This window comes from Diplotaxodon limnothrissa, linkage group LG6, assembly GCF_057381915.1.
Source record: "Diplotaxodon limnothrissa isolate DT_005_m linkage group LG6, D_limnothrissa_male_GT1.1, whole genome shotgun sequence".
NCBI lineage: Eukaryota > Metazoa > Chordata > Actinopteri > Cichliformes > Cichlidae > Diplotaxodon > Diplotaxodon limnothrissa.
Window position 1 is genome coordinate 34,784,119 of NC_140601.1, and position 25,904 is coordinate 34,810,022.

The 25,904-nt window shown below is 38.9% G+C and overlaps 1 protein-coding gene across 2 annotated transcripts; it reads left to right on the forward strand.

Moving 5' to 3' along the window:
* The first annotated feature begins 1,628 nt into the window (after nt 1-1,628).
* armh3 (armadillo like helical domain containing 3) lies at nt 1,629-25,200 on the forward strand. 2 transcript variants are annotated; one of them, XM_085356295.1, is made up of 26 exons: nt 1,629-1,711; nt 2,919-3,028; nt 3,124-3,180; nt 3,547-3,693; nt 4,591-4,698; nt 4,862-4,954; nt 5,045-5,119; nt 5,228-5,314; nt 6,061-6,117; nt 6,243-6,286; nt 6,797-6,904; nt 8,814-8,889; nt 9,883-9,976; nt 11,694-11,795; nt 11,983-12,041; nt 12,134-12,199; nt 13,514-13,583; nt 13,727-13,787; nt 13,879-13,967; nt 16,023-16,105; nt 16,417-16,543; nt 16,679-16,754; nt 18,632-18,710; nt 22,692-22,808; nt 24,172-24,295; nt 24,375-25,200. In XM_085356295.1, the coding sequence occupies exons 2-25, from the start codon at nt 2,927-2,929 to the stop codon at nt 24,262-24,264; spliced, it is 2,070 nt and encodes a 689-aa protein (XP_085212421.1). In that variant the 5' UTR covers nt 1,629-1,711; nt 2,919-2,926; the 3' UTR covers nt 24,265-24,295; nt 24,375-25,200. The 2 variants fall into 2 exon arrangements, with proteins under 2 accessions (XP_085212421.1, XP_085212420.1); XM_085356294.1 differs by having other exon boundaries at nt 24,172-25,200.
* The last annotated feature ends 704 nt before the right edge of the window (nt 25,201-25,904 follow it).

Consider the following 25,904-nt stretch of genomic DNA (forward strand, 5'->3'; position numbering starts at 1 on the left):
GATTTTAATGTACTGAAAATAAATTACAGTCAGAGGTGGGTAAATGTTTATTTCTGCTACCGCAAGCAATCTTTGTGGTATAAAGAAGAGCTTAATAGTTGGACTGTAATGAAGGCCACAAGCTGAAATGAGCTGGGCAAACAAAAAAGTTACATACTTTAAGACAAGCCTTAACCCTTCAGACTGTATGCTCTTCTCTCTGAACCTTTGAGATATGTGAAAATATGCCAGAAAACTCTTAAACATTTATTTGCTGTGTCAATTATTTTTTACATTTACTCATCAGGGGCTTGGACACATTGATACTCTTAAATGCTTAGTGAAACTTTCAATTTTCTATGGACCTAAAATTTCCTATCACTAATTTGATATTAACTGGAACAGACTTATAAAATGATCTTTTCATCGTCTGAAAAAAGGGTGTTTGATTATGTAGTTTTGCTGCTTTTCCTGCCTTGTTTAAAAGCAACATGACTGCCAGAAAAGAGGTCAGGTGACCATTTCACGTATGAGCTTTGCTGTTTTCTGGAAGTGTATTATTACCTCACTCAACGTCTTTATAAACACAGTTTTAACAGAATTTAATAAATCGTCACAAACATCTAAGTGTTAATAGAATACACAGATCTGTCGCATCATAAAAAGTACTGTAATCATTTTAACACTTTATTTGTTTTGTAATTTAGAATCTTTGGCTAAAATTGTGTGATATATTAAAGCAAATAGTTGTTTTCCCAGGTTGATGTGGGATCAACATCACCTAGAAGGGGCTGTGTAGTAAAGGTGCACTGGCTATAACTACAGAAAATATAAAAATAACGTTTAGACTCTTTGTTTAATTAACATTGTCACCACTTCAAAAATGAAACAAAACAAAACACAAGCAAAAAATTGACTTTTAGCTGTCTACCATGTCGACAGGAATAAACCAGTCATATCTAAGTAGGCCTGTAACTGGGAGCCACCATCCGAACGTGGCCAGCAATGTCCTCACAAATAAAGACGGTATTATCTGAATGAATCTCCAGTGAAATAGGTCTGTACTGCTATTTGACTTGATTGTGCTTCACTTATATGTGCAACAAAACCTTTTCTGTGAACCACAACATGCTCCAGTTTTTTTCGTAATTGCTAAACATCTGTCCTTTCTGCTGCATATTTTTGAATCGGATCCGGTGGGTTGATAATCTTGCAGAGATGTGACCCTCTCAGTTATTCCCATTTTACAATGAGTTATTCTCCAGAGTCCCAGTCTTATATTAAATTATAATGAGTTAACGGGTAGGACAGTTTGTACACAGATAGTAAATATTTAATTTTAATCATTCTCTTTGTCACTCAGGGGTAAAAGTTTCAAAAGTAAAAATAGAAAAGGACAAATATATGAGCTCATGCATTTGCGTGAATATCAGCATCCATATGTCTGGTGTCTATATTTTCCTCATTCATTCATACAGACACGTTCTGTAGTATCAGTGTTTGACAGTGTCAGCACTGTTAAATTGTCAAAATGTTCACTGTGTCTCCTTTGCCCGGAAAAGCTGCCCTATGGCGTAAACATGTTGCAATAAGTGTAGCGCTAGGACCCTGCAGATAAGCAGGAGTGTCGACAGCCGTATGCTAGCAGATACTGACTGTATGCTAGCAGATACTGTTGTTACAAGAATTCATGAACTGCAATAGCAGCATAGGTTTTAAAACTTTAATAGAGGTAAGAACAGACGACAGCCACCAATCTAAACAACACAGTAACGTTGCTAATAATCCCTTTCAGATATCAGCTGACAGCCAAATCGTTGTTAATATCTTTGTGTGACAAATATTAAGCTACGTAGCGTTAGCTTCAGCTGGGAGGAATCTGGGCGTTTTATTAGATTAACATTTAATGACCTAACCGCTAAAGTGCTTTTCGGATGTCTGCTGGACAACAGTGCATGCTACATGATGTGTTGCCGTTTGTTGTTTACTGCTTGATCCCACCAAGTTAGGTGGCAGTGGTTAGCAAGCTAATGTTAGCTGACAAGCTAGTACTTCAACGTCCAGTTGGCTTAATACTGATCAGTGTGAGCAAATGTCAATATGATATATGATACTCAGATAATCAATTGATGCAAGCCCATAAGATGTTGGCAATGCAAACTGATAATGCACGTTCATTTTAAACGTATTACTCGGTCTGATTATGGGAAAATAACTTCTTAAATAAAAACTGTATACTTACATTCATAACCTGTTCATTATAAAAAGGGTGTGGGACAAAGGCACGAAATCTTGAAAAACAGGTCAGACTATTATCTGTTTCTTATCTTTTCTTTTATTCAAACAATACAGAATATTAATAGCCTTGTTTTTATAATAATCAATTGACGATTGTGGCTCCACAAGCCAGTGCACTCCTAGGGCCAGTCCTAAGTTTGGTCACAGAGGACATCTGGCATAAAATCCTTTACCAAATCAAACATACAGATTTTGAAGGATGAGATTTCCATATTGGATTGGTCGGGGAGTCTGGGTTAACAAGAACTACCTCTGGTGCTGTTGACCAGCAGGGTACAGGTAAAAACTGTGTGCTGGAGAGGGGGGAAGGCATATTCAGTACAGCGAGAAAGAAGGAATGACAGGAGTGTGGAGGTGAAGAATTTAAATGTTGGAACTATGACTGGTAAAGGGAGAGTGCTGGCTGGATACATTGTACAAAGGATGCTGATTATGGACCTACCAGGTGGGGAAAAAGGAAGAACACAGGGACAATTCGTGGATGTAGTGAAGGAGGACATGCAAAGAGTTGGTTTGACGAAGGAAAAAGCTAGGAATACAGAGAGATGGAAGCAGATAATCTGCTCTAAAGGGAGCAGCTGAAAAAAGAAGACAAATACTCATTAAATATATATGTCTTTTAACTGTGGTTATCTTCTCAGACTTAATCATGTCTCAGGTGGAGAAGAAGGCAGGGCTGCTGAGGAGGACGTCATCCTCTAAAAAGCCCTTGAAAGAGAAGGTGGTCCTCATGTATGATGAGATTTTTGCAGTGAGTATCATAGAAAGTCAAACAATGTCGATGTTGAGAGTTTTGAGAAATGCATTATGTTCAAGTGCTAACAATGTCATTTCTGCTTGATTTAGAAAGAAGACCCAGCAAAAAATAACCCTCGTTTCTGGGATGAGCTGTTTCTTATGAAGGTAAGGAGAAAGAAGTGTGCTGCATAACAGGAAATCTCTCACAGTGCACTCTGTGGTTATGTGAAGCTGCAGCAGTGATGTGATGCACATAGTTTAAAGAATGCATACTTTAGAAAAGAGGAAGTACTGATGCTCAAATCAAATACACTGCAACCAAATACTGCAGAGATAAGGACTTTTGAAGATTGCCAGGCAGTATAATTTGCATTTATTGTGATACTTCTCTACTATGAATGGTTAGGCTATTGCTTTTTTAACAGGAGAGTAGTCTGAGATTTTGAAGTGTATCTTTTATATGACTTATGCACCCTTAACGTTTAATTCTCCTTGCCTTTCACTCAACACTTTTATCTTTTTTACCCGCAGGTGAACCTAGAGTACCTGGAGTCAAAGTTGGAGAGTGTGGATGGGGAGGACGTCCAGCGCATTCAAGACAACATCAACTCTCTGTTTCACCAATGCGTTCAGGCTCTGGGAGAGGAGCACCAGATCAAAGTGGTCAATGCCCTGCAGGTAACTGTCACCTGGATTTTCAACTGCGTGCACATTGTGTATATAATCATCACATTAGGAGCAATCTAAGTATGTTGATCAGGCTGTTAGCTTCTTTTGACTGATAAATTATGTTAGCTTGACTCCATATTTTTATTTTATAATATCATTTCACAAAAATGTGGAAATGTGTGTTGTGGTTTTTAAAAAATAAAAAATATTTAGGTTAATGGCATTCTATAATGAGTGTGTTGATATGCATAGAGGTGTTATGATTGCAGTTTATAATAACTACAGTATTAAAGCTTAACCCTGTTAAATAATGAAACATACTAAAACTATTTTTCTCCTTGATGCAGTAACAGCGACAATATCATCCCATGACTGTTGTTGTCTCATGCAGGATTTATGGACCTGCATCAGTATTGCTTTTTAGGTCTTTTTCTATTCAGAGTGAAGTTTAAGTATGCAACCAATGCAGAAGTACCCACCTGCAGTGCCCTTAAAAAAACAACACAGTGTAGCCTGGTGGCACTGACATTATGTAGCAGTTGAATGCTGATTGGTTGAAAAGCTGGGTTAAACAGAAAAGGGAGCAATAGCAGAGTTCACCATAAACACCATCAAGCATGGAAAAAAAATCCAAAATCAAAACAGCACACTCAAAAAGCCCATAGATCTGTCACAACACAGCAGAGTCATTACCGTGTAGTATGACTTCTGTCTATCAAAACTCAAATATATAGTACATATTTACCTGATGTTCCACACCTTTGAGGCATCTCCCCTTGCTGTAAATCTTCGAAAATCTGCATAACATTTAAAAATTACCAATGCAAAATGATGTGGGGTGCTTTACAGACGTGCCGATTCATGAAACATGTGTTAAGCAGCCCATGTGTCCTCCTTTACTTCCAGACTCTCTGTGCACTTTTCCGAGGGGTCCACCAGAAGAACAAGTCGGCGTCCGGGTTTGATATTATCAACATGCTCATGGGGTTTGATAAGGCTGAGCAAAGGATGAAGGTATGTTAGACTCTAAACCAAAATAGAAAGAAATAGAAAATAGAAATAGAAAGGAAATTGAGTGAAGTCGATTAGTAAATAAAGATGTAAAGGGAAAGATGGGTTGAGTTGTTGCTTTTTTTTTACTCATTCATACACTTCCTTTTGTTTGTGTCTCCTGCAGGACCTGATGGAGAGACTGGACAGCCTTCTCTGTGGAGACAGCTCAGAGAGTCTCAAGAGCCTTTGCCTCAAACTGTTGCTGTGTTTGGTGACGGTGAGATGGAGCATGTATGATAATTATCATTTGATATGCTTGTTCTGCTGTTACACAAAATGTTACAGCTGTTGAAATATTGTGTTACAGGTAACAGACAATATTAGCCAGAACACTATACTAGAATATGTGATGATCAATAGCATCTTTGAAGCCATTCTTCAGGTAAATCATTTGAATAGAAAATATAATTCTGTGATTTTCAGTTATATTTTGAAATTGTCTCTCAGCTCTGGTCTATTCATCTTTGCTCTCTGTTTGTTTCCTGCTCAGATTCTGTCAGATGCATCCAGCAGAGGGCAGCATGGTTATGATGCTGTGGTGCTTCTGGCTCTCCTGGTGAACTATAGAAAATATGAGGTCTGTTTGATGTGCATATGCTGACTTTTGACTGTGCTAGCGTTTCTTCATATAAAGCTTTTTCTACAATAGTCATGAACTCCAGTATAAGACCCATGTGAGACTGAACCGGGTTGTGTATCCAAAAGCAAAGATCAACCTCCTGTTCTCCGACGAATCTCCTTCTGGAAACTGATATGTATCTTCTGCTGTAAAGTCTAAAAATGAGAAGATATGTTAAAGGCAATTATTAGTCTCTAAACACCGCAACAGTAGAGAATAATAGGTAAAAATAACTAAGAGGAAGAAAATAACTCGGGCGTTTTAAATCATGTTTCCAGAATATTAATGGTGCCACACTCTAATTAGTTAAGCCAATGTGGATGAGGGGTAAAACAGTGTCTTTATGCATCATCAGGGTGACTTTACCGGCTGACTGTTTCTATTTGTAGTCTTACTGGGATGCCATCTTGGGTGCATCGGGGACAAAAAGAATAATATTCCAGCATCCATTTTCTGCTCTTGGTATAGAGTTTAAAAACATTATTTTTTGTACCAAAGCCCTTCTTGACGCCATATTTTCACCCTCTAGAAAGAAAAATAACCTTCAAAAAGGATGATGTATTTTTATTTGCATTTCTGAACATTGCATTGCTTAGCCTGACCAGTTAAATGTTGCAGGTTGTTAGTGTATATACTGGGTAAATAAAGAATGGTCTTTCATGGTCTTTAATAATAAAGTATTTACTTTTCCTTTTCTGTTATAGTCTGTGAATCCATACATTGTAAAGCTCTCCATTGTGGATGATGAACCAACACTAGATGTAAGTATGCTGTCACTAGCTGTTGTAATTGCAGAATAATAAATAGCCAGCCTGATGTAGGTGGTCTTTACATCAGACAGATAATCAAAGCTTTCACTGACACCTTGAATGTTTTTCTTTTCCAGGGAATGGGTATGGTTGTCCACCAAGCTCTGACAGAATATAACAGGTGCGATTTAAAACTTCCATCTGTCAAAAAGGTGTTTTTAATGATGCAGTACATAGTGTGCTGAGAGTGTTGGTACCATCAGTTTAGTTTGATGTATCCTGCAAATGTTCTATTTCTATTCTCCTTAAAAGAAAACAGGCCTTCATAGCTTTAGTTATTTATATCTGACAGCTTTCTTTGGGAGTCTGTAATGTTTTTTGGATGAGGAAAGGTTCAGATATTAAAATGCTGTGTGTGAAGGAGGTCTTGTCTGTCTGCGTGCATAGACAGACACATCAAAATGATGGATGGTGGCTCAATGCACTTCAATGTTTTTGTGTATAAACTGATTGCCCGTAGATAATAAACTGCAGAGAGCAAAAGGAGGTGTTAGGTAAATGTGTGTTAGGTTAGGCATGGCTGTTTTTATTGCTCTCTTTTGTGGCTTACCTGCCTTTCATTAATTTGTCATTCACTCCTCTTTTTTTGTTCTTTCTACTTTCTGTCCATCTGGTCTTTTTCTCTTTTTAGGCAGTACAAAGACAAAGAGGAGGAGAACCAGGGTGGCTTCTTCTCTACCCTCACTAGTATGGTGGGCAGCATGTTTATAGCAGATGCTGATGAGAAGCTCTCCGTACAGTAAGTGCAAAGCTGTTTCACTTCCTACATCAGACAGATTCATTGTTCTTTATACTCAAGTTAAAAGTAACAGGACAGAATTAGAGTACGAATGAACAGGTTGGCTGAAATACTATAAACAGAAGGAAGACACTCAGATATTAATAAGTTTAACCCAGTATTTACTGTTATATTTACAATGTGTTACATATAGTTTTTAATATCTTTAAGTCCATTTGTCAGAACCTCAGTTTCATTAATAAAAACAAGATTTATCTGGTAGAATTTTAGATATCTCGCCATGTTATTTCATCATTTAGATGCATGGACTTGCATGGAATTAAATCACTATTTTTGCCCATCAGTCCACATCCAGTAAGCCATAATAACACAGGAGCATTTGATTGTGGCCTTTGTCTAAACCACTTAGACAAAGGTACTATAATTTTGCTTTTGCTCCATTTGCATCCATTTTTCAGGTGATGAGTAGACCGAGTGCTCCTCTGAAATAGTGCTTGTGTCATCAGATTAGACGATTTGTTTCATTCATTCATTCATTCATTCATTTATTTGTTCATTTTCAGGCACAACAAATACCTATATTGAACATAAAATGCACAAAACAAAAAACAAAAATTGCCTGAAAAAGGAGTGGGACGAAGAAAACTTATTAAATCCCACCCCTATACTCACTCATCAACAAAAAAAACAATAAACTTCCCGCAGCTAAGCCCATCATTGCATACAGATGTTTGCTCTTGCTTTGTTGCTCATTTTCAGTTCCATATTAGAACCTTGCAAGACTTAAAGTCTTTGTATTATACTGGACTTTAGTTTAGCATTTCAGTTAATGCTGTCTCTGAAATAAGTTCCATTCCAAGCCAGCTTCGTTCTCATTGGATGCCCCTTGCAAACAGAACATTTTTACAACAGGTGGGTGGGGCTTCTGGGCTCGCAGACATAGATGTGTGCTTAAGATGTCCATAGTAGGTATACACGCTCTCTGTGACATCATACCGATCTAAAAGTAGAAAAACATTGTGAAACTGAGTGTTGAGATCAGTCTGATATATATAGTCAGCTGCTGTATAATTCTCTCAGTCACTTCAGTCTTGCTAGTTTACCACCAAGGCCTGATGCTTTGTCCTCCTTCAGGAGGTTCTCTGATCTCTCCGTTAGGGTTAGGGGTCGGGGTTTTTCTTACACCTTTTTTACTTTACTATTTAGTTTGAGTTTTGAGTTAATGCTGAACTGAAGGAAAAGTTTTGTTTCAGATTTCTTGCATCTCACAGGTTTTGGGCTGCTGTGCTTGTGGGTTTATAAATCATTTGTACGCTTCTTCTGGTCTATTCCTCACTACAGCTTTACAGCAGATGTTGTAGGAAGTTTATTGGACTTCTTGGCTTGGTATATAATCACTTTTTCACTGTGAGTTATTTAGTCTAGACTGACGGGGAAAAATATATAGCAGTAGACAATATAACTTTTATATGGTATGATGAAGAAAGTAGAAGATAAAAACTGTTGCATTGTTTAGTACAGACAGTTTGGCTCAGGCCAACTAACTTAATATGTTTAAAACTGCAGTCAAATACTTGTGTTCATAATCAGTATACTCACTGTTGTTTTACATGACTAATGTCCCAATTTCTATCAACATAAAAATGGACAATGCATTACGAGGGAATTTGGGAAATGATTTATTATTCTGTTCAAACATTGTGCAGTAGTTAATGACACAGAAAATTAAAAAAGTGACCTGCTGATGCGTGAAGCCGTTGTTAAGAAACTTTGAGCAGCAGAGTGCTTTTCCAGTTGTTCCTTGAGCTTGACTGGATCAAAGGCTGGAACGCTCAGTCCACTATTTTGTAAAATTTGGATATTTATCCAATAAAAAAAGTGTTCTCTCTAACTTAACTTTCATTTCAAGGACAAATGAGGCGATTCTGCTGGCACTCTATGAGGCTGTGCATCTCAACCGCAACTTCATCACTGTCTTGGCACAGGTAACATACAACACTTTTTTGTGTTCTTCTATGCTCACAGCTTTTGGATGTTAGAGGTCAAGTAAAAGTTATTCCACCCCTTAGTTTTTCTGTAATTTTGTGTGTTGATGCCTTTTGGCCTGCACTGTAACTCACAGAAAGTTGGTAAGAAACTACCTTGTCTTCATTTATGATTTAATTTAAAGAGATATTACAGGTGGTCCTCACGCTAAGCAAAGGTCCTCAGGTCCAAAAGTTCCTGAGGTTCTCAGACTGCAATGAGAATTCAGAAAACTTTGAGTTTTATGATTTAATCTTTAGCAAACCTTATCATTTACCTCCTCTCGAGGTTGAAATCTTTTTAATCTTAAATCTTCTGCTACACATGGTATCTGTGAGATGATTTGCCAATAACGACCGATGCGCAGACCAGTGGTTAAGAGTAGAAGCGGAAACAGGCATCACTTTTTATGTATAAGTGGGCACAGGAAAAACTGTTTTATCATGAGGAGACCTTTGAAAGAACCAGGCCCGGGGAAGGACAGCCATGTGTTGTGAGTGAAACAGAAGAGAGAAAAAAAAAGACTATAGAGAGAAAATACTAACTATGGGAGTTAATTACATGCATTTGTCATATATAAAGGCTTCGGAAGTGAAAAGATTGGAGTTGCTTGCAATTTAATGTGTTTTGCTCTTTTAGTATAAATGACTTGATAAGAGTAAAGCGTTTGAGCTAACGACCTAAATAAGGATAAGATGGCAGCCTCAGGACCAGCTCACAAATGTGTTGCTTTTTTGCAGTGTTGTGCTTATTTGCATATTTCAGGGTAAATGAAGAGATTAGGTGAATGATTAGTGCATCGTTCTGTAGATGTTTCACTCTCCTAAACGTAATCTGTCTCTACTACTCTTCTTGTTTTCTCACTGACTCAGCTTTTCTTTACATTATGAGACTCTAGGCAAGGTTAATCACTGTTAATGAGGTGTTTTTATGTGTGTCATGTCTTTCCACAGAGCCATCCCGAGATCGACATTGCCGCCACACCTACCACCACTACTCCAACCACCCCTACGACGCCACTTGGCACAACGCCGCCCTCCCTTGACAGTAAGCCGTACACTTAATATTTTGATTCAGACACGCGTAGACCCAGAAAAGCTTACATGATGTCAGGGGCATTAATCATTGGTTTCGGAGGGCAACTCTCACTGGCTTTATATCACTGTTTGGGAGCACATTTTAAAGTTTCTAGAAAGAATATTTGTTGACCGCAGTAGTCAGTCAACAGACCGTTTTAAAGGCGTTGTCTGGAGGTTGAAAATTGATTGAATAGACTCAGTTACAGGATTCGGTTTTTTAACCTAAAAAACTGTAACCTTGTCTTCTTTGATATAACAAAAAATGACCCTTCAAAGCACCTGAATAGGCCGAGAGCACTGCAAAGGTCTCTAAAGCTGTGGAGCGTTAATGGTCTCTGCTTCTTTGCGTCCATTTAATCGTAACTTTTAATATGCATTTTTAAACACTCCCTTTGAATCTGGCAGCTTTTGTTCACGTTTGCTTTTAAACACTCAAAAGCAAAGAGGCAGAAATAAAAAATACAGTTTGTGCTCTTTACCTGATAGAATTGAGTTCCTAATACACACTCGATTTATTACACCTTAATAAGTGAATTATTAATGCTACTTCAGCTGCTTACTAATCTCACTTTGAAAAGGAGTTCATAGCTCCCACTTCAGCTTTTGTGGATGGTGTATGTTGATGCTGGCACATTGAAAAGCAGCTCATTTGGCATACACATGTGCTGTAACTGTTAAAAGGTACATGTTTCTATCTCTGGATAACTTCAAACCCAAGAGCCATTTTCTATATAAAATATTAACCTCCAGCTTCAAATACAAATGAGAGTTTCACATGCAGTGTGCATCATGAAAAGTTGAGAGAGCGTCAGCCCTGAGGTCTTTTGTGTGGAACATACATGTGCCTTGTAATCACATGTCAGGAATATGCATTTCCTTCTACAGTCGAGCCTCACACGATAGATGGTGTGAAATCTTTTTGTTTTTTTTGGTGGTATGCCTGCTGTGTGCTGAGGAAGAAGGAAACACAGGAGGGTTTTGTGGGGTGGAGGGACATGACCAGCTCATCATTTAACCATGAGTCAAGCTGTATGTTTCAGAGAGCAGAGATTTTTAAATGGATGAAAATGCTTGTCTAGACTGCACAGTTAAATACAGTAGCTACAGTAATGGCAAAAACACATTACTTTTTGTGCGTGAATGAACACTCCGTTTACCCAAACAAGTTAGCTGCTGTTTTATCCCAAAAGGCTGAGTCTGTTCATCTGGACGTAGCAATTTCAGTGGGAGAAACGTTTTGTCACTCATCCAAGTGATTTCTTCAGTCTCAGCTGACTGCAGGATTCCCCAACCATATAAACAGTACATTTGCACAATGACTGAAACCAACCCACTGAATGAACAGTTGGGCTGTGAGGTCAAACAGCTACGTCCAGATGAACAGAATCAACCTTTTGGGATTAACTTACCTGGATGATTGAGCATGCATCAAGACAGCTGTTGTTTCAGTGTCATGCTGTTGTTAATGGTGGCTTTAAGATGGGCTCAGGTTTCATGGAGAGTCATAATTTAAAGACTGGGACTAACTTCAAAATTTCTTTTTTGCAACTCTTTTGTTTTCTGGATTCAGAGTAAATCTGAAAACAAGGAAATTAGTTTGACTGTGTGTGTGTGTTTTTTTTTTTTTTTTTTTTACCCTAGTGATGATGTTTATCTGTACTGTCATTTCTACATTTGCATTATAGTGATGAGCAACCCAGAACTGCCTCTGGATCCCAACCTGCAGACCAGCAACCTTCTCATCACCTTCCTCAAGTATGCTTCCATTGTAATGCAGGATACAAAAGGTAACAAAAAGATTTAAATCCTCTTTCTCTTGGTCTCTGCTACTCTACCTTCTTATAATCATTCATTCTGGTAATTTTAATTTCATCTTTGTCCTAAAGTGCCCCCCCAAATTATTAAACTGTTATAGCTGTCATCATGTTGTGGGTTGTTTATGTTTAGTCCTTTTATCTGTTATTGTTTTCAAAGATGAGCACCGACTCAACAGCGCCAGACTGTGCCTGATTATTCTCACCTGCATAGCCGAGGTATGAGAACCTACCGTCCTGCAACAAATGCCACCGACCACATTCTCCATCAACCTGACCATCTTTGTTTTTAATCCTTCCCTGTACGATAGGACCAGTATGCTGATGCCTTTCTTCATGATGACAATATGAACTTCAGAGTCAGTCTCCATCGAATGGTGAGTTCATGGCCGTGTGAGTGACACTCAGTGAGGATAGAAGTAATTACAAGGTGCGATCCGAAAGTCCAGCCTGTTTCTGTTATGCGTGATTAGCGTACATCATGGTCATTTCCATGAACAGGTGTGAGAAGTAACTTTCCTGAGTCAGGATTTTGTGTGACAGTGCACGGTCAACACTGGGATCTGCGTTAGACAGGTGTGGACATTTGTCATTTGTATGGTCTCTGTGAATAGCCCAGTGTTAATGTAATAAACCTGCACTGTCAGTGGAAGATGTTTCACTCTAAGGGGACACATCAGGTCAGGATGGTGACCCAGGCCGTGATCATCACTCTTTTGATTGTTCCCGGGGGTTGAAAACTGAATTCATTCCCTAGGATCAGACTTTTTACTGCATGTTCTATTATAACATCTTGCAGCACAGATGAATCTAAATGTTACACAGTGGCACAGTGAATTGTATGCTTTAAAAATGTGCGCTGGTTCGTTTCCCCCTACTAAGATATTTTTAACTCCCTACTTGTCTTCCCTCGCCTGATATTACTCCATCTGATTGCTTCCTCTTGTGCATCAAAGATAGTTAGATAGAAAGAATGGAGCATTTCAAGTGTGGACACTGGGTGTGGTATATGGTGTCTGCAGTTGGTTGGAGGTATCAACTGTTTTAGTTTTGTCAACTGAAACATATAATCAGCTCTTGAGTGAATCTCGTTCTGTAGCTAAACTCAGACTCCATCATTTTGGACTTCAGCTGGCGGCTGTAGACCTTGTTCTTCTCTGCAGCCTCTGTGAGCTCAGAATAGCAGTGCATGGAAAAATTGCCCACTGCTACAGATTCTGGTTAGTGTGGCCCTCTTGCTCACTGATCTCCAGACCAGAAGGAGGACTGCTGACAGTTCAAAACAGTAGAATTGGAGTACCTCCCACAAATCCTCTTTGTGAAAACAGCTAAATGAAATTGACATATAGCACAAAAGCAACCTGGCCAGTGAGATATCTGGCAAAACATGAGATAGGCAGTGACTGAACTCCGACACTAAGATGGAAGGAATAGAGTTGCAAATAAAGTTACTCTCTTAAAAGTTGTACTTTGAAGGATTACATACCCGTGCAGATGCTGTCAGTTTCTGACTGTGACTGTTATTTAGTGTCTGCTGATTATCTGTTCTGTGTCACTTAACAATAAATAACATACAGCTGTAAAAACTGTTTCCAAAACTGCAAAGTAGGCTTGTCTTGTACAGTTGTAATTATTAAAATTACAGAGTATCTGTGCATATTAACATATTTTTCTATTTCTATATTTTTCAGCCTATGAGGCACAGGAAAAAAGCAGTGGACAAGAACATCCCGTCACGGCCGCTGGTGTGCGCTGTTCTAGGTAAGAAGAGTGTTTTAACACTTGTTTACTATGGATTCAAATCAGCAATGATATCTGTTAGCTGTAAGGCCTAACTTCTGAGTTTTAAACCTCATTATTATGCAATCAAAGGTCATGCATTTTAACAGTTATCTTTTGTGCAGATCTGATGGTGGAGTTTATTGTTACTCACATGATGAAGGATTTCCCCATGGATTTATACCTGTGAGAACACATTAAATTACACATATATCATTATGACTCATCCATCATCAAATCGATTCAATCAGAGTTTCTTGTCTTATTTCCTGTGCAGGCGCTGTGTGCAGATCATCCACAAACTCCTTTGTTACCAAAAGAAATGTAGAATCAGATTACACTACACCTGGAGAGAGCTTTGGTCAGGTAATGATACCTCATCTTCTCGCTTATGTACTGTTTGTCAGAAAAAAAGCCCCATTCAGATAGGATTTATTTCTCAGGGTGAAATAAGGTGAATTTAATGAAATGCCTGCTGTTTTTTTTATATATCACAGGTTATCTCATAATTTAAATCCCAGTGTCCTTGTATTTTAGAGTCAATCTCAGCTTTTCCATTTTCATCCCAGTTTTTGTGAATTAGTGAGCTGATAATACCATTTAGCTCAAAGCACAGTCCCTCAAAGCTCTGAAGAACAATTTCCAATTTATGACCTTTTCACAGAAATAAGTAGATACGTTTTAGATAGTAGATAAGTACACCCTTACTGCTTTTAGAGTTTAGAAGGTAAGTAGCACCCAGGTGCTGCTAATCAAATGCACTTGATTGTTGATCATTTGCAAGCATGACCACCTCTATAACAGCAGAAGTTTGAGGTATTTGCTTGCATGGCGCATTCAGGTGTGTTAACACAATACCGCAGTCTTTCCACGAATGAACGTTCAAGTAGATTTAACCCAAGATCATCTGAGACTCTACACGCCTCAGCATGTAGCATGTTAATGTTCATGACAGTGCAGCTGGAAAAAACTGTGCAAATATGGATTATTCAGAGGGATTGCCAGGAGAAATGGTGACGTGGCGTCTGTTGGATCTGAACAAAGATTTTAAGACTTCTGGAACAATGTTCTTTGGAGAGAACAGATTAAAGTGGGGATGTTTGGTCGTAATTCGCAACACCACAGCATGTCAGCACAAATACCTCATACCAACTGTCAGCATGGTGGTGGAGGGATGATGATATTGGTTTGTTTTGCAGGGACAGGACCTGGGCACCTTGCGGTTGTTGAGTAACCATAAACTCCTTTGTATAAAACAGTATTCATACTCTAGAGTCAAATGTAGGGACTTCTGCCCAACAGTTAAACATTTTGGTTCATGAAACGGGACAATGATCTCAAGCAAGGAGCAAATCTACAACAGAATGGCTTAAAAAAGAAGAGTCAAGGCAGTGCAGTTGCAGTGACTCATTCAAAGTCCAGACTTCAACACAACTGAAATACTGTGGTGGGAGCTTAAGAGAACTGTGCATAAACAAATGCCCACAAACCTCACTGAACCAAACCAAGTTTGCAAAGAAGAGTGGGCCAAAATTGCTCCACAGTGATTTGAGAGATGGATAAAGTCAAACTGAAAATGAATTTGAAGTTAAATTTGAAGTTATTGCAGCTTAAGGTGGGTTTACAAGCTATTGAATCATTGGGTGTATTTACTTAGAGTCCTGTGAAAAGTTCTTTTTCACATGACTGTTGATGTATATACCAGAAAATAAGTAAATGCTCAACAGGTTACTTTTAACCTAGGTTTAAATGACCTGAGAGACAACATATGACTAATTTAAAATGTTTGATTTGCTAAATATATATCACCTCACGAGCTGAGCAAATAGTTCCTGCTTTTGCAAAACAAACACAATTTTCTTCTAAAGTGTTGTTTTGTAAATGTACTGCATCACTGAAACCAGATAATGAGTCTCTAAAGAAAGCACAATCCATCCTCGTGGCCTTGTTTTCAGCCTGGTCAACAAACAATAGGATAACATTTCAGCTTGTAATGGCCTCATCGCGCTGTGTCTCATTAGAATACAGATTCCTCTAATCAGACCAATAATCAGCTTAATTCCCTGAATAACCCCGACTCTCTTTTCCTGGTGGAGATAATAGCGTACCATGAAATGACACTGGAGAGAAAAATTAATTCGATTGTTTGTCTTCTTTTAGCATGTTGCTGTGCCAACTCGTGTTGGAGCTTTTTTTGTGCGTGCACATTTTGGTTCTTCTCGTGGGATTGTTTGCCTCAATAAAAGCCCGTGAAGAGGCTAGATTTGGTGTTGAAAGACCCCCCCTCCTGTGATTCCATTATCTACCTTAATAAAGCTGCACACTAAGGAAAGCAGTCTGCTGCCATATGCCTGTGCTGCTAGACGATTAGCAACACTCCTCTGTATTTCATTAATGCAAGCATGTCTCCCTCTGCATTAGCTCTCATCAACCTGCTGAAGTTCCTGCTGTCAAATGAGACCACACTGCTGGCCAAGCACAACATCTTTCATCTGGCCTTGCTGGTGAGAATCATACACTGTTAAAAAAAAAAACACATGGAGGCACAGGACCAGACCACAAACCACAGTGAGGATTGGTTTAATAGAGATGCTGTATGTGTGAGAGTTAGTAAGAAGACAGATTCTAGTAGTGGCGCTTCAACCACGAATCTAAACAAATTTTATGTTTGTCCAAGGAGATTAAAAGCACCAAACGGATGTGGTGTAAATGTAATTTTCCTTTATAAATCCTCTTTTTGGTTTATTTTTCTCTTGTTGGGTACTTTCTATAAATGTAATGCTCAGCTAATCCTAGTGTGTGTCACTTTATCCAGGTAGTAAACCTGTTCAACATGTTCATAACTTACGGCGACACATTCCTGCCCACCTCCAACAGCTACGACGAGCTGTACTACGAAATCGTACGAATGCATCAGGTCTTCGACAACCTCTACTGCATGGGTATGTAACCTCATGCTTGAGTTTTTAATTTATTTCTTTTAAAGCATTCCTAAACTATTTAATACGCACAGCCATCTTTATACAGCCTTAATCCTAAAAAGGATTTTTGTGTATTTCTGTCATTCTGCTTTCCAGTTTTGAGAGTTTCAACTAACACAGGCCAGTGGAAGGAGGCAGCCAGTAAAGTCACACATGCCCTTGTCAATGTTCGGTAATCACACAGCCACACACCCGCACTCACACTCTTTACTCTGATTTCTGTATCCTAAGAAGGAGAAATGAGTCATACTGGATTGAAGGGAGCTGAAAGTGAGCGAAGTCTTCAGAGCCGTAATTTGGGTTCTCTACCATCTGACTTTTTTTAGTCCCCTAGGCCCCTCTATTTTATAAATTTTTAAGCTTTTATCTCCTTCACCCCAACCTCACACAGATATTGTACTTGGTCTCTTCCTCAAATCTTTTCCCTGTAATCTCCCTTTCCTCCTCCATCTTCTCTGGGGAGATGATCCTCTGAGGTCACCCTGGCTCGAAGGCCCCAGAGGGCAGCCGTATGAACAGGATAGTCCTAGAGGATTTAGCAAATGCAGTGGGCTCCTGATAGAACAGCATCCCTGTGTAAAAAGGCAATCAGAAGAGCTGAAGTGAAGGCTGGGAGTATAACAGGAGTAAATGTTGAAAGAATGGATGAATAAATACACGAAGACAGAATTCTAAAGATTCACAGAAGATGGTCTTATAATGAACTTAAATGAAAGGACCAAACCCATTTTACTCAGTTTGTTTTTTCCACTATAGGCTGGCTTCCCATACATAAATGACAGCAGAATTACCACTGCCGAGAATCCTCTGCATGTTTGTCACTATAATCTGTTTGATATATGACGCAGCCAAAGCCAGTACAAAATAAGCCATTCAATCTCTCAGCTGTGCTTAGTGCATCAACTCATACTTGAGCTTTAAAGCAGTTTATTTCTCGGAAATAAATGCTAATGATGGAGAAGATTGCCTCTGAATTTAGATTTGATTCCCTGGTGTATCCAAACAATATAAAGGAGACAGTGACATGTATCAGAGGTGACTTTTCTGTTAACAGACACGTTTTGTCAAAAAATACAAATTTCAGATATTTAAACCTTTAATATAATTTAATTATCAATTATTATTTGAACCTAAATAAGATGTTGTTCCACATATCATAGCCAAATGTATTTGGACATCCTTGCTTTCAGCAGATTTCAGACAACTTGTCAAGGATATCAGGTTTGATCCTTGTAGCCTATATGCCGATTATATCTATTGAACTGGGGCCAAGAGGCACAGCTGTTCTTCCTCTGCTATGTATTTCCATTCTGAGCTGCCCTTGATAAAATCTGGAGGATGCATCACACAAACATGCTTTTCTTGACATAACTCAGATAGACTGTGGCAGGAGTTACCTCTTAAATCATCCAAAACATTTTGTTTTCTCCCATCTTTGAACCTCTTTTGCATTGGTCATTTTTAATCTGGGACAACATCGGACGGGTTGCAGTGTGGCCAGTGTCATAGTACATTTAGACTGGCACTGTTTCTTTGTTTTGGGTCACGACTCTGTTTCAACTTTTTGTACTATTAGTTTAGAAAGATTCTTCCACATTAAACCATCTAATTTATTTTTCCCCATGTCCCAGACAGTGGAACAAGTGTGGAATATTTGTTTGATTGTAGCTCATAATTGCTGCCTGCTGTGCTAGTCCTGCCTCTTTAGTCCTTCAGCTCTGGATCTCCACCTGGCACTCAAGCTCACAGCTGCTGTAGCAGGTGGAGAACTGGTTTATGTGGCGCTACACAGAACTCGCCAAGGCTTCAGACAAGGGCTAAGATCAGCAGCTGCAGTGCATGATGATGAAGTTGGAGTTAATCTGCAGGATAAGAAACTTGCTATAGAGCAGCTCAGTTATGTACTGTAACAAAGTATTAGGTGGATAAAACAGTTAGAGACAGAAGTTGAATTATTAAGTCATTCAACAAACATACACATACATGCGCATGGATATCCCCTTTATCTCCCATTTCTTATTTAAAAAGTTTTTTGCGTTTTTCTTCCAGGGCCATAATCAACCACTTCAACCCCAAGATTGAGTCATACGCTGCAGTGAACCACATATCTCAGCTGTCAGAAGAGCAGGTAAACACTTTGCCTGACTAAAAGTTGCATGTGAATAAAAATGAACTTCCATATCGTCTCGGGGCCATTTGGGCTGAACTCCAGTGACATGTCACTCTTGTTCTTTCAGAAGAAAATCTTCTGAATTTCTCAGTAAACAATGAACTAGGCTGAAGTGTTTGAGGAAAAGCTCACTGAGTTTTGTTTTGGGGGAAAAAAGCCTATTCATCAAGACGTAGTTACAGCAGTGTGGCAGAAATGAATGACTCAAACATTGGTTATGGTGATGAGACGCACAGAAAAGCAGTTGTTATCACACACATCGCTGAGCTTCAGACTCATCATGGCAGATTCAGGGAAACATTACACTGAAAGGCAGGCTTGAGTTATTCTCATTTGAGATTTTATTGTACATAAAATACAGCAAATGTTGCCATTTCTCTGGTGTCTGCAGCTGCTCTTGTAGAAATAATGACAATTTTTCCACATAGTTTGCAAACACAAACAGAGTGTGGATCGAGTCATTAAGCAGAAGCGCTGGGCGACTTTTGAAACAGTAATTTTTGGAAATACGTGAGCCGGGACTGGAAGGAGGCTGAACTGATATGAGCTCTATAAGTTCCATTTAAGACTCGTGTGAAGTCTTTCGCGATGGAAAACAGCAGGAAAAAAACTTTGGTTTTTTTTGTACTTGATAAGAATTGATGGATTTGGTCATTATTCTCTCCAATTACCTCTCTGCTTTTATCTACTAGATTTATTCACAACAAAGAGGAAAGCCAGAAGGTAACTCAGGTGTCAATGAGCTGCGGCTGGTTTTATGTTATTTTTCACCTTTGGTATTAACAGCCTTTTCGTTAGATGCAAGGGTTGAACAGCAAAGATTGGGTTGAAGCTGCGGTTGCCTAGGGCTGTTCGATATAACGAGATAACGATATAAAAACTATCGTTTCATTTTACGCTATCGTTTGTTTCGTGGTGTCGCAAAATAAACTGTTTACGGTAATATTTTTTCATCGTTTTGATGGTCACTGTAGTGGCTATATTAATTTCTTAAAGTTCTCTCTTTCTTTTATATTTAATATAACCACACTACAGACGGACAAGCACCTGTTTTTATGCTTTGTCGTTAGCAACAACGACGGTAACACCATCGCGTGTCCGCTTGTTTATGTTCCACATAAACCTTTCAAAATAAAGCTCAAGATCCTGTTGAGACTTTTCAAAAATAAACTGAATCACGTGAAAGAGCAGATTATTTACGGATTAGAAGTAAAAAGGAGCCGCCAGGTGCTAAATAATAAACCTTAGACTCAAGCGTTAGAACAGGCTTTTCCCCGCAGCACGCCGTGTAATAAATACTCACAAAGAAAACGGCGGCCGTTACAACTTATGTCTAAAAATGTGTAGTTTCATGCATCGGTTAAAACACTCGACTCCAGCTACATGACGCGCAGCTGGAAACACTTCCCGCAAGACGAGCTGCCCGAGATTCACAGAATTTACAGAAAATGTTACATTTTTGTGATTTATATCGTTATCGGACGATAGAATTCTTATATCGGGATATGAGATTTTGGTCATATCACACAGCCCTACGGTTGCCTTTCTTAAAGTCCATAAAATAGGCATTTCAGATCAGTGATTCTCAGCTGACCATAGGTGTGGATGTGATTGTGTTTGGTTGTCTGTCTGTATTTGTTAGCTCTGTAGTGGACTGTCGACCTGAAAAGTCAGTTGATTGTTTTTAAGAGCTGACAATTTCCAGCTGTCCACTACGGTTAAATTGATACAGATAGAGGAAAGCTGGAAATGTTTAAAAATGATTTTCTTTAGAGTAACGCTGGAAAAAACCCCTTTTACTTGTCTTCTCCTAATTTTAGGCTTTAACTGCTTTTGTACACATGTGGCTGGCTTGGCTTAAGCACAACACATCACGTCTCAGCTGTCCAAAACACGTTTCTGCGTTGTAAATGAATGAACTGCAGAGCAGTGTGAACACATGAACACGCGCTGACAGTGAGAGGCTGAAGATGCCAAGACCTGTCCAAACCTTCTGACTCAGCTTTGTCATAACGACATTGTGCAGACCTCTGCAGGATACTGTTTAAAACATTATAAAAGGCCATTAATATAATTTTATGTGTTTTTATGTTTTAAGATTAATGCCCATTGTGCTTTCTCTGCACAAAGTAATTACAATTTGTAACTCAAATCTGGAGGAAAGAACATGGTCACTATTGGGATTAATATTTCGGTTAGTGTGTTTATGCCGGCTGAATAATTACTCTGGTTGTAAATTACAAGATCAGCCACAGCCAGGGCAGCATTTCAGTAGCTGTATGCAGCCGGTGACTCACATATATGCAGCAGAACAGAGATAAAGAAAGCAGGAACACATGACATCTATAGAGTCAGCTCTTTACTTTTCTCTTGTCTGCTTCTGTCCCTTGCTCTTTGTTTTTCAGTGAACTGAAAGAAACTTTGAATTTTGATCCCTCAGTCTTTTGGCATACTGTCCTAAACACACATACACACACACCAACACACACAAACCCCCTGCTCTCCAGCCCTCTGGAGCGACTTCACTCTCTACAGTGACACCAGAAGACGGATGGCCTCCAGAGACACGCAGCATTGAAACAAGCTGCTGTACGCTCTGTTCCTCACACAAAGTACGAAACTGGACTACAATACTAGAGTTAAAACACATTAAAAACCTGCTTTTTAGTCCATGCATCAAGATAAAGACAGTGACAACTGCGTGCACACAATCGTATCTGCTTAGACACTGAAACAGTTGCACAAGCAACAACCCCTTCTAACAAACTCATACACTTTCCTTTAATTCCCCCTTTTTCCTTTACTTTATATCAACATTTTTGCTTCTGAACAGTTTGTTATATCTTTTGGTTTTTTTCTTCTTTACTTTTTCTTTTTGCATTAGTTTGGTTGACTATTCAAACCTACCACCGCTTTTTCATACAGAGAGGAGGGAGATGGAGAGGGAGGGAGCGAGAGAGAGATATGGGTATGAATTTTTCATCAGTGTACCACCAGAGGTTGAAGTAAAAACAACAGCACTTTTTATTCACAAGCAGAGTCGTAGATTTATTAGAGAACGCTCTTCAGGTCTCAGCCTTTAATAAGTCTAAAAATGTTGATTCAGCTGGATAGTAAATAAGCTGCCATGGCTAAAAGAGAATTATGTTATGTATAAATGAAATAAGACCTAAATGTAAGTTAACATATGGGTGTTTAATGTATGAGTGTTCATGTTTGTGGAGCCTTTCTGAGAAGCATGACAAAGTGCAGCTCATGTTCTTTGCTGTGAATTTTTCATGCCGTGTGGAGTCTTTCTGGAGCATTAATAAAAAAAAAAGAAAAAGGTCTGCTTAGTGGCTATTTCACAGCTGAAAGGTGTGGAGAATCTCTGTATAATTACCTCTGATTTTAGCCAGTCTTCTTATCTCAGCTGGACATTAGCTGAGGCAACTCTTTCCTCTGCATACGTAACCACAGTTTATACACACTAGTGACGATTCTGCATTATTCGTAGCCTGAAACTTTCATTGTGAAAATGCTTTTAATCCGTGAGTCTTAACAGTCCGCTCAACAACAAAGTAATTAAGCAGCTGCAGTTGAATAAGCCTGTTAGAGTCCCAACTGAAGGCGCGGACAGCACTGAGAAAGTGGGACAGAAGAAATAAAACTTAAATTAAGTGAAATCCGTCAATAAAACCTCATTTTTCTAAATGACACGTGAAACGGTTCATTACAGTGAGGCACATTATCGCTGGAAAAAGTCGGAGAGGAACCAAATGTTACGTTGCAACTCTGAAACACTACTTGATCCCTCATAAATAAAAGTGTGGGAATAAAGTATTTAATACTAATTAATTTTTGACTGCTCTGTAACCATTCCCAGTACAATGCAAAAACCAGTTGAGAGAATCACATGAGACTTAATTTCATTTTGTGTTTGTCTGATCTTTTTGTAAGGTGTTGGAGGTGGTACGGTCCAACTATGACACACTGACCCTCAAACTGCAGGATGGCCTGGACCAGTTTGAGAGATACTCTGAGCAGCCCAAAGAGGCTGCTTTCTTCAAGGAGCTGGTAAGAGAGAGGGAGGGTGGTTTGTTTTGAGTGTTCAGGGTTTTATACACTCCATTTGAACTCTTTCTCAAGTGCATCCAGTCTAATGTTTGACTCAAGCAGCGTTTCACTCAGAATGATCAAAAATCTGTCTCTCAGGAGTGTTAGAAACATTTTCTCAGATTTTACTGTGTTTTTTTAAGGAAGACCATTACTTGCCAGCTTGTTTCATTATAAAATTAATGGAGAAAGTACAAGACACGAGGCAGAAGTAGCAGAAAAGGTGCACATTGACACAACAGCTAGAAGGTAGAGGGTGATTGCTCAGCGCACTATTAGTGAGGTTTTAATTTCTGTTTTTTAGACAAGAGGCAATTATAAAGTTTCAGGACTCCCATCAAAAAATTAAGCATCTTGCCTGATGTAAACAGGGCCAATCTCCTCTTCAAGGTATCTTCTTGCGTACCTTTTGACCACTTCCAGTACAGTTATTATATTGCTCTGTGAATGCCTCATTCTGTGCTTTTGCAAGCCTCTGCGACACACACACTGGATCTAATTTCATTTTGGGGAAATACCAAAAGGAGGCTAAGCGATCTGCGTGCACTGAATGTCGTCCCTCAGATTCCTCAGGATGTTGCAGTATAATTTAACATTGTTAGTGCTACCTTGCTGATCAGATTCACGGTGCACGGCTTGTGCATGCTAAAGGGAAAACAAACATACTACAGCTCCTGCTTCACCTCGCCCAGTGCACCGCTTCTGGGATTGGAAACTGTGAAGCCTTCAGAGGACTGCAGTTCTGATAATCCTCCATGTTAGACTTGGGTGGAAAGAAAAGTTTATGCCTGTTTTGTGCAGCAGTTGAGGTCTGTGTGAAAATATCTGGCAAATGCAGGTGGTCAGAACACACCTTCCATGGAGTGGTACCAAAATCCTCCCAATTATTGAAGATAGTTAGTGGGGTTAGGTTAATTGGTGAATCTAAATTGCACAGTACATAAGTGTGTTAGACTGGTGTAGCCTGCCTCTCACCCTATCGTAGCTGGGATAGGCTCCAACCTCATGCAGCCCTGAATTGGATAAGTGGAAGAAAATGAATGGATGATGTATTTAGTATTTAGTATTTATTTATTTATTGTCATTGTCAAGAACAATGAAATTGCGTTTGGGGCTTCCATACAACCCAAAAAAAAAGAAGAAAATAATAAATACCCCTTAAAACCCAAGTGTACATATTTAACCCAGTGTGTATGTATTTATTGTCAGTGCCATAAATTAATTTGTCGCTGTCGTTAACGTGTTGATGAAGAGAGGTTGTTGTGAGTGGAGTGAGATGTTTTACACAAACATAAAGCCTTGTAATAAATGTGCGTGTCCCCAGGTGCGCTCCATCAGCCTGAATGTGAGGAAGAACGTCTCCCTGAACACGCTGAGTCAGGACGTCCTGCTCAAAGAGTTCTCCACCATCTCCTGAGAAACACCCACACTCCCTTCAACACGGATGTGTAAATATAGTTTAACACATGCAACAGAAACGATAACAATCCTGGATGGTTCTTTCCATAAATCATTTCTCATCTTCAGTGTCCTGTGAACTGGATCGGGGGATCCTGCAGAGACACTTAAAGGCTGGATGCACCTTAAGGACAGGCCTGAAAACTCTCCAGACTTTGCTCCTTGTGCTTGTTCATGTTCATGCTGATTTGAAGAAGTGCCCATATTGCACTGGTCCCTCACGTGCAATCAGCAGTATTGGCTGGACTGTTAACTGACACTTAAAAGTTTTGATTATGGTAGTAAAACAAAGTATTTCAGTCCTCTGGTGTCTAATCACATTTTCTGAATCATCTGTTTAGCAGTTTGTCCTTCACGACATTAGTGATGGTGATGCTGAGCCGTTTTGAGTTTGGTGAATCTTACTGTACTCTTGAATTAGAGCATTAGCCTTTTCTTTTCCGATCAGTGCTCGTTGCGCGAGTATTAAATTCATTCTCTACATGTTCAAGATTGAATTTGAGTATTTTTATGTACTTACTTGCTGAGGGGATAGAGCAAGCTGAGGATGCTTTGAAGTGACGGAAAGCTTTTTATTTTTGTTTTTGATGAGAGCCAATACTAACACTCACTACTGTTACTCACGTCTCCATTATTTTAACAAATGACCTGAATGTGTTTGACGTGAGCTGTTATCATTTAGAAGAAAAACTGTTTATTAATGAAACAAAATGAGCTGTAATGTCATCATGGCTGTTGTGTCTCTGGCACACACAAGGTCTTTAGTGAGAATAGTCTCATGCGTATGCGCTCTTGAACTCACTTTTCTTCTTTCAGAACAGTTGAACTTATATTTTTGAAAGTTGATCTGAATTATGCAATTTCTTTACCTGAAAGGTCTTCTTTCTTTCCTTCACCTCTAACCTCTGTTGGTATATTTATGTTTCTTTTTTAAATAAAGATTGGTTTCCTACTATATCAGTGATTCCTCTTGACTGTTTTCACACATCGTTGAGGATCTGTGACATTGGTCGCATTGCCGAAGTGCTAACTGATGAAAGAAACATTGAATTGTAGGGGACAGAATTCATGTCACCTGCAAGAAATATGAAATGTGAATGATTAAAAAAAAAGAAACCAGGAAAAATTAATGGTTCTTTCAGAGTATTTGATATATTTACTGCACTCTGCTGGGACAAACTAGCAGTGTATGAATTTATGTAGAAGGTATGACATCATCTTTATACACACATTTTTCAAAATAAAAAATAATAATAAAAATCCCCGTAAATCCAGCTTAGAGGATTGTGAGATACTTTATGAAATGAGAACAGCAGCTGCAATAAATATATCAGACTGAATGCAACGATCCTGATGTATGATTGTAGTTGCAACATGATAATCAGTCAGAGAGATGCAATGTGATTCTGGGTCTCACATGTACCAGGCCTGTTATTCTAAACTGTGGGAACAAGTCTGTGAAAATGAGACACACACCTGATTATATAATGAGAATGTAAAATGTGTTTTGTTGCAACAGCAGAGATGTGGAAGTAGTTCATTAAAAACAAAAAATCAATAGTCTGCTGCTGAATAAACGTATTATCAGGTCATAGTTGG

Excerpts from the sequence above, each read along its gene's own strand:
- armh3 (XM_085356294.1), top strand. The coding sequence starts at position 2,927 with ATGTCTCAGGTGGAGAAGAAGGCAGGGCTGCTGAGGAGGACGTCATCC. Across the intron at positions 6,118-6,242 it reads ATGATGAACCAACACTAGAT|GGAATGGGTATGGTTGTCCA; the intron begins GTAAGTATGCTG and ends TTTCTTTTCCAG. Across the intron at positions 9,977-11,693 it reads AACGCCGCCCTCCCTTGACA|TGATGAGCAACCCAGAACTG; the intron begins GTAAGCCGTACA and ends TTTGCATTATAG.